Source organism: Cyanistes caeruleus, chromosome 6, assembly GCF_971803275.1.
Source record: "Cyanistes caeruleus chromosome 6, bCyaCae1.hap1.1, whole genome shotgun sequence".
Classification (NCBI taxonomy): Eukaryota; Metazoa; Chordata; class Aves; order Passeriformes; family Paridae; genus Cyanistes; species Cyanistes caeruleus.
In genome coordinates, this window is record NC_141706.1 from 49051841 (window position 1) to 49068502 (window position 16662).

Below are 16662 nucleotides of genomic sequence, written 5' to 3' on the forward strand. Positions count from 1 at the left end.
TGGATTCCTTGATGCATTTCAGTAGAAAGGAATTTTCTTCATGACTTGATTGTTTGCAGAAGACAGGCAACACATTTTGGACTTTATGAAGATCTTAATGGGCTGGCAGTTCTTTTCCCAGTCTGAGGTACTGTGGAGCTTATATCAGTGTGCTTGGAAAGAATCTGAGCTGCTGTATGATTGACATCTACGTACCGGGGAGAAAAAGTGTAATAACTTGAATGTGTTGAAATGAAATGTTTGACTTACACAAGGAATAAGCCTTTTAGTATATAAAGACTTTGTAAAAAGAAGGGACTGAAAATTTATGTTGTTAAGAACACACGATAATCTTTTTCAATTCATGACCCAGGCATCTATCTTCACAGCTATTTACAGATTAATGTTTTTAGAGCATCATAGTGCATCCTCCTCAAAGCAGGAATAGCAGACTGGCGTTTATCTCCAGCTTTTCAGTGGCTACTGTGTATTGTAGGCAAAGGAGGCAAGATATTTTATAAGTTTCAGGGTGAGAAACTGAGAGCAAGTACTTTTTAGATGATTAAATGAACAGGATATTCATAGAATTTCAATTTAAATTTTTTCCATGGTTGTTTCTCCTCTCATTCTAAACCAGAATCAGAATTTAAAGAAATGTGGATAATACTTTTCTTTATTACAGGACACAGAAGAAGGCCACTTATCTCAAAGGATGGGAGTGTGCCAGTAGAACATGTAGGAAGACAAGAAGAAGAGCATGGCTTGGAGTCGGAACTTGGGCATTTGTCTAAAAAAAAGTTGGCTGGCACAACCCTTAGTGCCTGTCTACATACTAGCTGCAAAAAGGAGTAAGTATGTTCTATTTTGCTAAAAGTTCAAACTGGTTATGACATCTATTCTCTTTTTTGGTTGGTTGGTTTTTTGTGGTTTTGCTTTTTTTTAAATTTTATTTTTATTTTTAATATTCCATTCCTTTCTGTAAGCAAAAGCAGAAGTTATTGTGTTGGCCATTCCAAAAATTTGATTAAACCTTTACTTTCCTCTGTTATTTTGAGAATTGACAGCATTAACGTACGTAGCATCTCCTTTCACTTGCATGGTCAGAATGACAGATGAACAAAACCATACAATTTAATCAGTGAGCTCCACAAAATGCCAGATTATGAAATTGTTCTAAAATTCTTCATGTAGTAAATGTGGCCAAAGAATAAGCATTTTCTTTTTTAAGGACTGCCATTGACTCCAGTAAATGCTTTTACAGTTCTACCTCCCAGTAATTGCCAGGGTTCATTATATAGTTGTAGATGTGATGAAATTGTTTGCCTGCCTTTGAAGCATGCCAAAGACAGTTACATGCCAGTTATAAAAACATTTTCATAGCCCATTTCACCCTGCTTACAATCACTTAACACTCTTTTATAGAAATGCAAGATCATTGCCAATACCTTGACAGGTGATGTTGTGTTCATGAATGATAAGGGGGACTTGAAACATGCAGTGGGTGATTATTTAAAAGAACTCATAAATGAGATCCCAGAAAATCAACGTGTCGTGCTGTGTGTGTCAGCTGGACTGAAAAGGTATGGGTAAATGTCAGGCAGAAAGGTGTGTATATAAAGCAAAGGGCTTACTTTGAGTCAGGAAAAATCAATTTTGGCCATTTTGAACAATTCAGTCTTGGATTATGGTGCAGCTCTTAAGGGAAACAAGCTTAAAAAAAGCTGGAGAGCCACTGCAGGTGCCAGTTGCTAGGAAGAACACTACCAGGCAATGGAAACAAAAACACTTTCAGAAAAATCCTCAGCTTAGCAGTATTCATGGTTAGAGGCTTAAACTAGAAAGGTAAATTGCAGCCTGATAGTTTTTGGAAATCAGTATATAATGGAAATACCCCCTTTTTGGAAAAATTTCAGGGACCGCTAGTTTTGGTAAAAGTTACTGAAAACATATGAAAACAATATACAGAATAATGCCAAGTGGACATTGTTAGGTCCAAGAGCAGACTAGACTATTATAATAATGGGCAACTCTGTATAAAGTCTTGATTTATAAATATCCTTTCATAATACTGTAGAGGGCTTATCTTTTGATTAGCCAGCTGTTCTCCAATCATGAAATAAATATGAGTTATTGTAGATTATTTGTAGTGGTCAGCTTGTGAAAGTTATTAAACTGGAAAGATCAACATCAAAGGCAACTGAATAGTAAGTGGGTAGTCCAGAACATAGTCCCAAGGAGGAAAAAAAAAAAAAAAACCAAAATAGAAAAAAGTTTTAACATTAATTTAAACAAAAAGTATAACTTTCTTTTTAAAACACCCTAGATAAACATGCAACAGCTACAGAGAAGCTAATGTATGTTGGTAGCATTTATTTCTTTCTAGAAAATTTTGAAGATGCTTCCAAAAACATTGTGACTAATTGCTGGTGAATTTAGATGTTCTTACACTAAAAGCTTTTAGATTAAGGCTTTTTCATCAGGCTGGATAGTGGTTTATATTTTGAAAAGAGCTACTGCAGGGTGTAAAATGGAGATGTTGGAACAGACTGTTTTAATGCCTGAGTTTACTGAAGGAAGACAAGTCCAGCTGTGTGAAGAGAAACAAACTTCTAAAGAAACTCATCCAGTCTTTCCCCTCCAACAGAGAAAGCAACATGCACTTTGCTCTCACATGGTTGAATGGCAACTATTTCAGAAAAAACTTGTAGCATCTTAAAAGGAAACATTCTTTGGATGGGAATCAAAATAGGAAGTCCCTAAAAGTGTGTGAAAACCTCATTAAAAGTCTGAGGAGTAGAAAGCTTTCCCTTAAAAGAAGCAATCAATGGAACTGAAACAGTTGGGTAAGGACTGTGAATTAGATTGTTACTAAATTTTGTTGTATTTGCTGCTTATCTCTTTTAATCCAAGACAGTAAAATGAGTTCACAGTACAAAATAAATCTGGTGTTCAATCACAAGAAGGGGAATGAGAGACTTTTCTGTCAGAGAGAGAGAACATGAGAACTGTAGCAGGGCAGGTCCTGGCTGGGTTGTTGAAGGGTGTTTTCTAAAGACTACATTTAAATGAATTTGAGAAAGCTGCAACTTTCTTCTTTATGCCTCAGAGGTGTCTGACATTTAGAGCAGGATGATGTGGATAATGGAAAAGTCAATACTTTTCATCTAAAACAGGCAGAAAATAGACATCCATAACAAATTTAATACCTACCTTGTAAGTCAGAAAGCCTTGTGCTGTATGAAACACATTTTAGGAAGAGAAGTCTGTTCAAGAATATGCATCAGCAGATGCATTTACTCTCTGGACAATGAAGGACTCTCTTGTAAATGGCTATAATATGCAAAATTTAGTTTATTGTGACTTCCAGACTCTAGTCGATGTCTTTAAATCCCACCTAATGCTAGGGATGCTTTTATGAAGCATGGGAATATATGTGTGAAAGCACTAGTCTGACTGAAGAGCTCATCTTCTGCTAAACAATATATGCTGAGAATACACCTGAAATTTCAGCTGCGTGCTAAAATTCTCAAATATAACAACTAAAAGGTGGAAATTGGTAAAAATAATTGTCATATTTTTCATTTTAATAATTATTTTAGTGTTGATGAAAACCTTTCCATATTTTCTTAGCATGCTCCCTGTTACAGAGGATAGCTGTAAGTGCTAAAAATAATACAAGACTGCAGCAATGCTTTTTTTTAAAGAATGTGATAACTGCAGAGGCATGCATGGGTTTGTTGAAACAGGTTTTAAAGTTCCCTAGACTGTCAAAGACTCTCTATAGCACAGAGTGTATATGTAGCATAGGAAATGTATCTATATGTGTATTTAATAGAGGTACATTTCCTACATCTCTAATATATTTTTTATTTCTATTTATGAGTGGCATCCCCATTACTTTTTTTACATATGAAATAATCAGAATATGCTGTCAAAATGCATTCAGAAGATAATCCTTCTTTCTGTGAAGTAGCAGGAATGTACAGCAATTACCCCACAAAACAGAGAAGTTTTTGAAGTCTAGGCTGAAAATACCCTGTATTTCTCAGGGTATTCCTCTATAAACACTTCACAGCCTTCCTAAAATAGAATACTGAGAACAAGGTTGGGGCAAAAGTAGGATGCCCTTATGAATCAAAATTCAGAATCAGGACTTATGCATTAGAACTTGTCTATGAATTTTGTGGTGAGTGGTTGTTAATTTGAGCATGTAGTCAAATAGTACTTTTTTCTCTATACTAGTGCCAAAAACTTCATATACATCAACATTAAGAAGAGATTGATTAAGTTTTTGGGAAGTTTGTTTCTGCTTTAAAGTTCCCCACTTTAATAAGTTAATAGTGCACACATCTGATCAAAAGACAAAACAAGTACAATATATCCTTTGGCAAGCTCCTCTCAATTAGTGTACATGCTTTGATCTTCCTTTTATTTACTGAACAGGAGACCCAGCTGCATATATACTTCTGTACAGCTGTCAATGTCAGATCTGTGGAATGTGGAAGTGGTTTGTCTCCATTAATGTGCCACTGGTGTGAAAAAATGAATATCACCTGTCTGGAGCTGAAAGGATTTATAATGCAGTTCTTGCTTCAGGCATAATATTTCATAAATCTAGTAACAACTGTTAAGGACCTATCCCAAGTGTAAGTTTTCTCAATTACTCTTCTGTTGCTAAATGTTTTCATCAGTCTTGGTTCATGAGATAGCAGACAATGGCTGCAGGCAAACCTGTGTGTCCCAAAGCAGATGTAAGAGGCATCTGTAGGTTCTTCATGGCTTATACGAAAATGCAAGTGAATAATATTTGCAGTTGACATTGACCAGATGTGTCATCCACTTATACAGAAAGTTCTTTGTTATGGGGCCGTTTAATTTTTGCTTTTTCCCAGCTCTGTGAGGGCTGTCAGGTTGGCATGTCATAGAATCATAGAATCACAGAGTCATTAAGGTTGGAAAAGACTTCTAAGATCACTGAGTCCAGGTGCCAACCATCATGTTTGCCACTAAGCTGTGTCTTTCTAGAGTCATGGTGCTTGCTACTTGTCATTCCAGAGGTTGCTGCTTATCAAATTAATGTGTCTTTATAGGAAAGGTGGTCAAAAACTGGATCACCAGGGTGTCATGGCTGTAAACTGAGCAAGAAGCTCCAGAGACTTTGTGGGCCTTCTGTCAGTGGGGATGGACCTTCTGAAATCATGTTCCAAGCTGACATTCTGTGGTGTGGAAAACATGTGGGGAAGGATAGTTTATTTTATTGCTACTTAAATATTGAGTAGGATAGTGAGAAACAGTGACAAAACTAAAAACATCATTTCCTCCAAGTCTGTACAATGTGGGAGTAGTTCTGGGGTCTCTCACAGAGCCACTACTACTAAAACCTTGCCACATAAACCCAATACAGGTATAAACATCTTAGGTTTACTTTTCGAAAAAGGTACAATTGTTTTAAAGAAGTGACAAATATTGTCGGTCTGTTGGGTTTCTCCCAGGGAGGGCCTTCTTAGTCTGTGCTGTGTAATAGCCCCACTGGAAAAATGCATTGACAGGGCTTTTCTGCTATAAGCACAGCACTACTTTTGTTACAGCCCTGGAGGTTTCAAACAAAGGTTTAAGACTGTGGATCAGTTTACCAAAGCAGAATGAAACTAGTCTGTTCTGATGTGACAGTATTCCTGTGATAGTGGAGTTGGAATAATACTTCCCTTTTCAGCTTGCGAGTGTTTCTCATACATGATGGCTTCAGACTTCAAATATGGGAGCAATATAATAAGGGGATAAGACATTTCCCCCCAGGCTAGCTTCCTACAGTGCTGGTTTATCCATGAATACTCGAGTCATATCTGCAGCAAAGGGAAACACATAAACTTCACAACTTACTACCTCTAAAATATTGACTATTTCAGCATCAGCGGAAAATGTGTAATTGCTGCCAGAGCACAGCTTCCTAGACAACTTTTCTGCTTGAAAAACTTGATCAGGAACACTTCAGGAAGTGCAGAATGAATCATCTGTAATTGCTGAAGGTTTGAAAATAGCCTCATCACATCAATATATCCTTTTTCCTGTTTGAAAAAGAGACATGAAAAGAAGTGAGTTATTTTGTACCCTTTCCTCTGTAGGTGTGGGGTATTTTTATCAAAACTTTCACACTGATAAGAAATAGGTACGCTAATTATTCCCTTCCAGATAGTTGGAATATTTAAAATTGTCAGCTGAACACAGTCAGATAACATGCTGGCTTTAACTGCATTATCATTATCGTTAAAGATTTTGAATGTCTGTATATTTTATATACAAGGCTCTGCTTTATATATAGATGTCTATAAAACATGAATGCTCCTTCTTTTTGATATCAAAGTCATATAGTTTTGAATATGAAACAGTGAAAAATCAGAAGTAAATGAATAGTCAATATGTGTTATAAACAAAATAGGAAATATAGCTCATTACTAATTTTGAGCCATGTAACTCACACTAGTGAATTCAGAACAAGGTTAAATTTGTCTCTGTGTTTTGTTTTTGGAAATGGGCTCAAAGCAGAGCTGGATGTGAGACTTTGCAATACAGAGCAGTTGACTGCTTCCACATGGACTTGTTAAGGTATGTCATTAGTTACTTCGTTATGTGCTGTGCAAAGATCAAGAATGAATAATTCAGAGGATGAAATCCACTCCTTGATGTGGCTCCTGAAGGAGATATATTCTCTTTCTTGCTCAGCCCCACACCTAGAAGATCTACTGAGGAGGAAAGATGAAGATAAACATCATTGGAATTGAAGAGAGATAGAAGAGACTTCAGGGAATATGGTGTCAGCAAAGAAAATATTAAGGGTCAGGGAATATCTGTGTAATAATTTCAAAATCCATGTAATACAAAAAAGTGAGGTTTTACTTCAATTTGAAATGAGACTGATAAAGAACTTAGTTTATTTTCTTGAGAACTGTTTTCTCTTCATGTTCTCTTGATCAAAACCCCTATTGAATGGGAAGTAAGTTCCTTTTATTTTCAGTGAGGCCAGGACTTCCATTTTAATTGCCAAATATTATATAGTGCTAGTTCCCAGGTGAGAAGCTAGGGATTTTCACTAGATACCCACAAATAAAAGAAGGAAGACTATTCCACTTATGTGAAGATATCAGCTCTCCTCTATGAAGGAAAGCCATTTCTCCTGCCTGCCATGGAAATCTCTCAGTCCCTCTACAGATTATATCAATTGATGAAAACACATTCATCTTTCCACACAGTTTAGGCCATTGCCTACTTAATGGAACATATAATGGGATGAAATTGCCACCTGGTGGTTGAGATATGGGATGGCTCCCAAGGGTATAATTATAAAGTATTTTTTGATATTATAATAGTACTGATATAAAGATGTGTTCCTGCTTCTGTATTTAGTTCATATCATGTTTCACAAAAATCAGTGGCATTGTTTTCCTTTGTATTTTCCCTGATTGCTGAAGACACCTATTTTAAATATGATTTAGCTCTATATATGAGCTAAGGGCTGTGAACTCTGGACTGAAGTATGGTTGAAGGAGCAGAGGAGACAAATGGTAATAGTGAACAGTAATGTATTAAATTAGAAAGAGATAGTGTCAAGGTAAGTGCTACACTAACTTTGTTTTACATGAGACAGATATTGTTGATCTAAGAAGTGCTGCCAATACAGAGAACATTAAATATTATTAAGATAAGTCCAGATACTAACTGTCAAAAAGCCCATTCCTCTGTATTTTTTGAGAGACTACTAAGACAAGTGAGGAAAAAGAAGAGAAAGGTGGCATGTAGACCGTGTTAATCACTTTCAGTTCTCCTGAACTAGAACAAGATTTGATAGGCACACAAGGCAAAAATGTGTTTATTGATTATGAGATGGCAGGTTGATTTGAAAGGAGCCTATAAAGAGGCCATCATTTCCTTAGATATCTGTGTTACTGCCAGACACATAGCAACATGCACAGAGTTATCTTGTAAAAAGGAAAATAATCTGATGTGTGGAGTTGGAAGGAATCAAACATAGTCTCTGAAAGATCCAAATCTATGGAAAGGAGTAATGCCAGAAAATATGGCTAGTATTAAGTTGTATCTGAAATTGAGAGGTATGTTGCAAAAAGATTTGGAAACACACATGCTGAGCCATCTTGTGAAAGAACACAGGGGACAACACACCAGACACCTTTAATCTAGGTTTTGTTTATGCACTTTTCTGAGAACTTTGATTGCTTCTAAGTGGTACAATGGATGTTGGTATGGGAACCACATGCTTTGGGCATAGAAGTGATTGCATTGAAGTACTATGTTTATGCTATCAGGAAGATGTGATCACATTTGAAGTAGTTAAGAAGGAAAAAAGAGGCAAGGATGCTCTGGCAATTTTCAACATTCTGGTAAAAGTAAGTTGTGCCTCTCAGAAGGGTGAAATGTTGTCACAAAGTTGTGGCTGAATTGTTCCTGTTATGAGACAAAGAGGTTGAGGGGAAAAAAAAACCAAACTGATGTGCTGTGCTGGGAAGACATCTGTGAAGGGTCAGGTTTGCTGTTCCTATGAGTGATTGATGGGGGAATCAATCTTGTATTGACCACTTCTCCAAAATTACTGCTCCTATATCCTTAATTTTCTTTAATTGGTGGTGGCAGGAGCAGCAGCAGCAGTCAGCCCAGGCAAAGTAAATAGAATGGCTGTTTGATCTTTTGCCTGCTTCCTGAATATTCTGGTCAATGTCTACTCTGCTTGGTTCGTAGGCAAGGCTGTAACTCTGTTGTATGCACAGGCTTTCAAGAAGCATTAGAGTCTTGATGAAAGGCTGTGACAGAACTGATTCAGTAAAATAAATGATGGCCCTTCTTGAGCTTTTTCCATGCCAGTATGGAAATATCCTCCTGAAATTAAATAGAGCCTTTGCCACATCAGATGACTCAACTGGTTCTGCTCTTCAGTACTATGTCTCTGATACTACCATCTTCCTACTTTTCTTAATCACCTCCTTCCTCCCATTTCTACTTTTTTTTATTGTTTAGTTAATGAAAATTAGAATTATTTCTGTGGCAAATTTCTGAGACCAAAAGTACCACCAGCACCAACAAGGACTGTAAGAAAGTAGTGACTTTGTGTGGTCCAATGAAGTGAATCTTATGGGCAATAATGGCATCATCAGATTTGGAAAAGATTAAACTGAATAGCACTGAGACAAAAAAAACCATCCCATGTTACCAACAGTGGAGCCTGCTAGGGTCTGGAATAGTCTTCTGAGGAATTACTCTAGTCACTTTAAAGAACACACTGTTTTGTAGTAGTAGTCTCCAGGGAGATGGGCAAAGTGTAATCCACCAGGCCATTTTTATCTCTTCCTTGTGTGTCTTCAGGAGTTGTAGTCATGTGCTTCATTAGTTCCAGTCACCGAGTTCACAGAGTGAGATCAGCTATCAGAATTTCTTCTGCCAACGTATGGATTTAAGCACTGTGTTCACCAGTATGTGCTCCATCCTTTCCAAAGAGGAGAGACATAGGGAAGGTGGAGATTGACAGGGCAGGGAAGCTGCTGAGTTTTAAGACTCATGGTTAGTATGCTGTGCAGCCAGACAAATCAATTGGCCCCTGCCTGGGCATCTTAATCAGAAGCGCGTGGTTCACTGCAGTGGCTAAGTGCTACCGTGCTGGTGATGGCATCTTTTTCAGAGGCACTATTGATTGCTCTTCTCTCTCTTCTGAGAAGAGATTCCAACTGTGTAGACAGCGTCACGGAGAGAACTGGCGGAGAAGTGCCCCCTTATAGCTCTACAGGATTAGGATCGACAGTTTAATTTCCCCGTGGACAGGCAAGCTGTCATTCTAATTCATCCAGACTAGTGTGGGAAAGAGGAAGGAGATGCTGGTTTGAAAGGTCCATTGATTATCTGAATAAGCCAGGTGTAAGGCCAAAGATGATGCAGTCCTAGAACTATGCAAATTGGGGCCATGTTTGGGAAATGTTTTTTGAGGGAAATCTCCTTTTACAGTGAAATGGAAGAGAAGTCTGTTGCAGAATGACCTTTTCAGAGAAAATATGATCCCTGAGCTGGGTGGCCTCAGGATGGGGATATTATAATCCTTTGGCATTGCCAAAATACCAGACAGTTAAAAAACCCCCCATGATATTCTGTGTAGGGGTGCATTTTTGTCTCTGTGTGTTTGTCTATAGTGCAAACATCTGCTTATATCCTCTCCAGTAATAGTCTTGTGACTTTCAAATCACAAGTTTATTATATATAAAAAAAGCTAATGTATCATAGTGAAAGGACATTTTCAGGAAAGCAGGAGATGCCATGTGAGCACACAAACCATATTGTGCATTTATGATAAATGAAATGAAATCCATTACAACATTAGTAGAACCTTACAACCTGAATTCCTTCATTCTCCCTTAAAAAAACCAAACCAACCAACAAAAAAAAAAACCCATAGCAATACCTATATAAAACATTCCATGCTGACAATTAAGTCCACCCAGTTACCTGTTTAATGTGGACAATCTAGTGTTCCTTCTGTGTCAATTCTAGACTTAAGATCTCCTGGGAACAGATTTATGTAGTCTCATCTGCTGTGTTTCATTGTTTTGTATCATCAAGAGGAAGACAGCCAGGTCTGAAGCAGCTTTATAGTTTCTTTTTTTTTTTTTGAAAGGACTGTTCATAAGTGTACCATTTAGTTGCCAGGTCTATGCAGATTTGGACACAAATTTGTATAATGCTGACCTTGTTATAATATAGAATTCTCTCTCTGATTTGTTTAGGTGTGAAAGACCTGCTATTGTAGTTTGAAAGCTATTGAGAGTTAGCAACCCAGTTACGTCTTTCCTGGGTATGAAATTTTTACCAAAGATAGATCCTGAAAAATGCTGCTGGATGCTTCTAACTTTTTGTTTTTATGCCCCAAAGAAACCAGGATGGAGTGCCACATGGTATGAAAGCAGGAGAGGGTAATGTTTGGGTTGGAAGGTTGGGGATGTTGCATGAACAATTATCAGGAAGTGAGAGGATCATGAAGGTCTGCTGCAAAATACTCAAATAAGGAGAATATCTTCTCCAAATAGTTTCAGGTAGGGTTGAATCCATATCAGGAATTTTATGTTTATCTAAACTACATGTAGTTCTAAAAGAAGCAAATTATCCCCACTTTGATTAAAAACACTTCCTCAAAGGTACTGCAGATCTGTACTTAGTGCAGAGAGCTGCAGAGTTTAGCTGTGGATTTGTATGTGAATATGTATGTGTAGGGGGAAGGGAGTGCTGTTTTCTTTTTATTCACTACTGTCTGAGGTCTTGTTCCTCCTTTCCACCAATAAATCAGCTGCCAGTCATGTTTTTTATTTCTAGGCTGCTCTTGTCTCTCATTGGTGGGCAAGCGGGAGATCCGTGTCTGTGGGAGTTCCCTGCTAATGCAGTAATGAGGGATATAAAAAACAGTGCAGCACTAAGACTGAAGTACTTGAATAACTTTCTGGTGAACTTTTCACTATTCTTATGTGCAGAACATTGGGGAGGCTTGAAAAGAGATTTCCTTCTTTGTGAACAGGGGAACTCAGTTATGCAGCAGGATTTGGCCCTTATTTGCCTGATGCTGACAGAAAAATGAATGTCAGATGAAGATTGATTCAGTTTAAAAGCATACTAAAAAGTAGATTCTTTCCATGGACAAGGTGGAAATAAGGGTCAGCGCTGCTGGAGAACATCTTTGTAAACCAAGGCGTTCGCAGTGTGTTTCAATGTGACCTCTCATTCCCTCTCATTATCTCTCACTTATTAACCCTGATCTAACTGTTACTGATAGCTCTATTATTCTGCTTGGGACACCAGTGACAGTCTCACTGACCTTGCCCTGGGTGATCAGAAACTCATTTAATGCTCAGCACACTCTGCTGAAGTGTACTGAGGGAAAAGTAAGTTCAGCATGAGAAGCAGGCATGTGTTTTTACAAGGATTTCTTGTGATGCTATTAATTATCTCAAGAGGTGTATTATTCTCCATTAAATAGACTGAAAACTTGTCTAAATTCCTCTTCAGTCTAAGAGATAAAGGTTGCAATAAGAACAGGAGAAAAATAATTGCTAATCCTTGATGCTGCATAGTGCTAATTGTGGTAAAATAGCCTAAGAAAACAAGACCAAATGAAAAACTAACAGTTCAAGATTTTACATTCTTTCATGATTCTCTCTTACTAGCCTGCCTAGCTCTTGGGCATTATCATTAGCTGCTTTCTCAGCAGTCAGTGCCACAGAGAATAAAATTTCACTTCCCACTCTCATATTTTTGTAGTTGATTTATTGGCTAAGTGATAACTCTTCTGTTCTATAAAATGTATATAATCACAAGAATTGCCCACTGTCAGGACCAGATCATAAGCACTGCATGAAAATGGAGAAAAATTTAAACTCTTAGAAAAAAATAAATGAGAATGGTGTGTGCCTGGCTCTTTCCTAAAGACTAGAATTTTGTGGTACTCTGGCTTGGTATTGAGGCTTGGGTTTTTACATGTGAAGTTGCAAGACTTAGACTGTAAGAAATTAGTAAGTTTCTATTTATTTATTCAATTTTATATATATATATTTGTTTATAATAAAGCTATAATATACCTCTTTTTTTTGTGATGGAAATGGTTAAAAAAATCATCTTCTGTAGTAATTATTTTCTTCTTTTGCATCTCTCAGTTTCAGCAATGGTAAGAGTCAGCCTGCTGATTAATCACTGGTTGTAATTCCCTGTTTTGGTGCACTTGCATGTAACTCCACTGCTTGCATCGCACATACTATGAAGGAATATTTAATTGCTTTAAAATAAGGTCATTGATGGAAGTAAAACAGATGTGCTTTCCATCTGCTCACACAAGCAGGCATGTGAGTGCTTTGGTTTTAGAAAAATACTGTTTTGAAAATCTAGTAAATCTAGTTTCACCATCAAACTAGGTCTTTTAGTCTTAATGGAAATAATTCTGTTGGTGTGCTTGCTAATTGGAGATGAGAAGGCTGAGCTTCTGAAAATGCTGGGCTAAATTACAGATACATGAAAAACCACACTCATGTTCTTTGTTTCAGTGGTACTTCATGTACATCACTTCTAGTGTCAGCAGGAAACTTAAAAATTATCTGTTTAATAGATGTAGAGAACAGGAGGCTACGAAATAGTATTTAGTTAAAATGAGAGGACGTTGGTTTTTCAAAAAGGATGTCCAAATAGTCTATCAAAAATGTGTGTGTATTATAGTGAAAACCTCAGATGTTCATTCCTACTGGATGTTGAAATATTAGGATCACACAAGATGTGTCAGCATTGAAAACAATTCTCTGATCACTATGAAAGTGCTCTTTAATGGATTTCTGCTTTATTTTATTTTTTTAATTTTATTTTATTTTATTTTATTTTATTTTATTTTATTTTATTTTATTTTATTTTATTTTATTTTATTTTATTTTATTTTATTTTATTTATTTTCATTTCTTTCATGTTTTATGTCATTGGCTCCTGATGAGCTATTTCTTTCTCATGTTTGTGTATCTTCAGCAGTTTCAAGCTGCAACAGATGAGCAACTACAGAATGACTGAAGGTAAGAATGACTTAAGATAAGAAAATCAAAACATATTCTTCTTAACAATGCCATTTCTTTCCTGTATTAGAGACTGATCTGAGGCTGAAATAGCCAGATCTCCACAAAACCATAATTATGTGGATAAAATGTAATGGCCAGGCAGAGCTCAATAGGTACTGTTTATGTTGCAGCTGAATTTATCTTTGAAAATTCTACTAAAGTAAGTTAGGAAAGCATGGTTAGGCCACAAGCAGGGATCAATAAATCTAGTTATGAATTATGTGTTTACCCTTTGGAAACATAGAAAACATATGAATATGGTGTCCTTTAGGTGTTAAGTTCAATTGTCCAAACATTATAGTGGGAAAGAAAACCTCAAATCATAGACCTTTTAGATCATTGAATCCATCTGCTAACCCAGCACTGTGAAGTCCAGCACTAAACCTGTACTGCTTAGGGGCATGAGTTAATGGTGGACTCAGGGACTGCTCAGCACTGTACTGCTCAGATCATTTTCAAGTCTCCTTGCTATTCACCCTCCAACTCATTTGTCTGGAGTGTTTCAGCCTGCCCTCTGGTGCCACGAAAGTCTGAATTCTGAGTGTGTTCTTTTTGGACTTGAATCTCTGTGGTACCAGTGTGAATGAAGGTAGGGTCACTGATCTCAGTGAAAGACATGTAAGTGGTAGGAATGCATGGAAAGCATGGAATTCACTCCTGCTGGGTGAATGTCCTACTGAGAATGTAGCAGAAGTGCTGCCTTCACAAGTACCGCAGAGTTCACCTTCTGTGGAAAAGAGGGGTGATCACAAAAATAAAATCTACATCTGTACATGCCTGTATATTTAAGGTGTCTGTTTAAAATCTAAGTGTGATTCAGGAATTGGGTTTGAAACTTAAATATTCTGTCCCCAAATATGCAATGTCAATGAGTTGCACTGCAATGAATCTTCCATTCCTTTGACTGGCCACTATAATAATGACCCAAGGAACTGATTTTACTGCATCTCTATCTCAGGATTAAGATATATATTTATTTTGCCTCTTTGCACCATAAATCTGGAATATGTCTGTGGTGAATCTGTGAGACTGCTCTGAGTGCAATGAAATAGTTTTATGAGTGCTAAAATAATTTCATTTCCACTGCTGAAACTCAGACAGAATCTGATTTCAGAACCCAAGCTATTCAACTTTGACCATTTAAAGACATACCCTGGATGTAGAGAAGGGTGAAGAAAAGTTGATAAGAGAGAAAATATTCTCAGACAAAATATTAGGAGTCACCTGTAACTGCTGTAAATGGCTCATTTTTGTAAGAAAATAAAATGTTGACATATATTTTTTTTCAAATCTTCATTGGTTCCTCAAGTGTCCCTAAACTACTGTCATCCTTTCTTATTCCAGTGGTGACTAACTGTGGGAGGAGCAATATTTTAGGATGTTTGATTTGCTAACAATTTTCTAAATAAAGATTTTTTTATCTTTCAAGAGCCATGGATGTATTGGGAACTTAATATCATCTTATTAATTTGTTTGACTAGAGGGAAAAGTAGCAGAACATAAATCTCTCCAAGCACATCAATGAAAGATTACAAAGGTTGTGGTGAACCAACACATGGAAATGCCCTCATCAGGTATACTCAGGTGCAGGTGTAGTCTGAACTCTCCTGCTTGACAGCCCACAAGCATGGGGTGTATGAACAGGGCAGAGACTCAGCAGAAGGCTCTCCAAGATGATGGAAAATTTTCTTTAGAAAACCTGGGCCTTTGGAAATTTTAAGCCGCTATACTATGTTCGTGCTGAGGATGAGAGCTTCTGTTTTTCCAAGACTTATTTACTAAATGACAAGTTTCTGTAAGGTCCATGAAGACCAGCTCTCTGATTGCAAGTGAAATTTCTCAGTTTCCCTTCCAAACTTCAATGCCCCATTCGAAGCAGGAAGGCAGTACATTACCACGATACAGCCATGTTATAGCTTAATACAACTAAATATTTTCCTTTGGATATATTCTCAGAAACAGGCTTTGGTTAACTTTTCATTTGTTACACAGCACGAGTGGTGGTCAGCCTGCCAGATACCTGGCATTCAGACTTTGTTTCAGGCCATGTAAGTGGCATGTCAATGTAACCTCTAAGGCTGCCAGACACTTTTCATTATAATGACAGGCAAAACTCTCAACTTGGCTGATAATGGATGTGGTTTATACAGAGCAGCAGTTTCAGAAAAGAAATGTAGGTATCCATTTGTTCACAGAAGGGCTGTGAATAATTTTCCCCACTCAGGCCTTATTCCATGAGAACAGCTGGAGTTTTGTCTGAATAAGGATTGCATTATTAAGTTGACAGCATGGGAATAGGAGGTGGCCTTTATCAACAGATGTTCTAGAATTTGCAGAATCACAATCCAGTCATTTAAGTGACCTGTCATTGTGAAAATCTGTGCTAAATATCTTTTGAGTTAAAAATTTCATTAAAAGATGAAGGAGCCATGTCTTTTCAGATGAGTTTTTATGAAAGATGCTGGAGATAAGATGTATTCATAGTTTTGTTTAGCCAGGAAGGATCATTCTGTCTAGCCCTGTGTATATCATGGGCTGGTTAGGCACTCATGGGTTTTTTGGTATTGAATTCAGCACCTCATGCTAGACTGAAGTTCATTAACTCAAAAAAATGTTCATGTAAAAATTGGCAATCTGCTACTTCTTATTTTGTCTTCCTGAGTATGACTGAAAGAATCCTATGGTAAAAAGTACTATCTTCCTACAGGAATCTGTGTGAAACAATCCAATTACTCATTATTGTAATGATAACATTGTCAGTATGTTCAGTTTCAATTTAAAATTGCACAAAACCACCCTTTCCCCCTGGTTAAATGCTCTTTTATAGTACTTCTCTGTCCTTACTTTCTCAGGAAAAGATATATTTTTTTCCAAATTATTGTCAAAGAGGGGAAAATTATTTTTGCATTAAAAAGGAAATAAAGATTCTGCCTGTATAGAGAAAGAAAGAGACAATATTTCAAAGAATGTTTAAGTCTGTATTCAGTGGGGGAGAAAAATCACTGAAGTCTGCATCATAAAGGGAACTGAAGTGTACATTCCTTCTGTGTAACAGCAA

At 37.0% G+C, this 16662-nt stretch overlaps 1 protein-coding gene across 1 annotated transcript in view; it reads left to right on the plus strand.

Moving 5' to 3' along the window:
* The window catches only part of LOC147652668 (uncharacterized), a 33979-nt gene extending 21569 nt beyond the window's left edge, over nt 1-12410 (plus strand). Inside the window, exons 2-3 of the mRNA XM_086895156.1 lie at nt 662-827; nt 5886-12410. Coding sequence (XP_086751282.1) covers nt 662-827; nt 5886-5985 — 266 coding nt within the window. The 3' untranslated portion in view covers nt 5986-12410. The remainder of the gene's footprint in view (nt 1-661; nt 828-5885) is intronic.
* Nucleotides 12411-16662: the final 4252 nt, after the last annotated feature.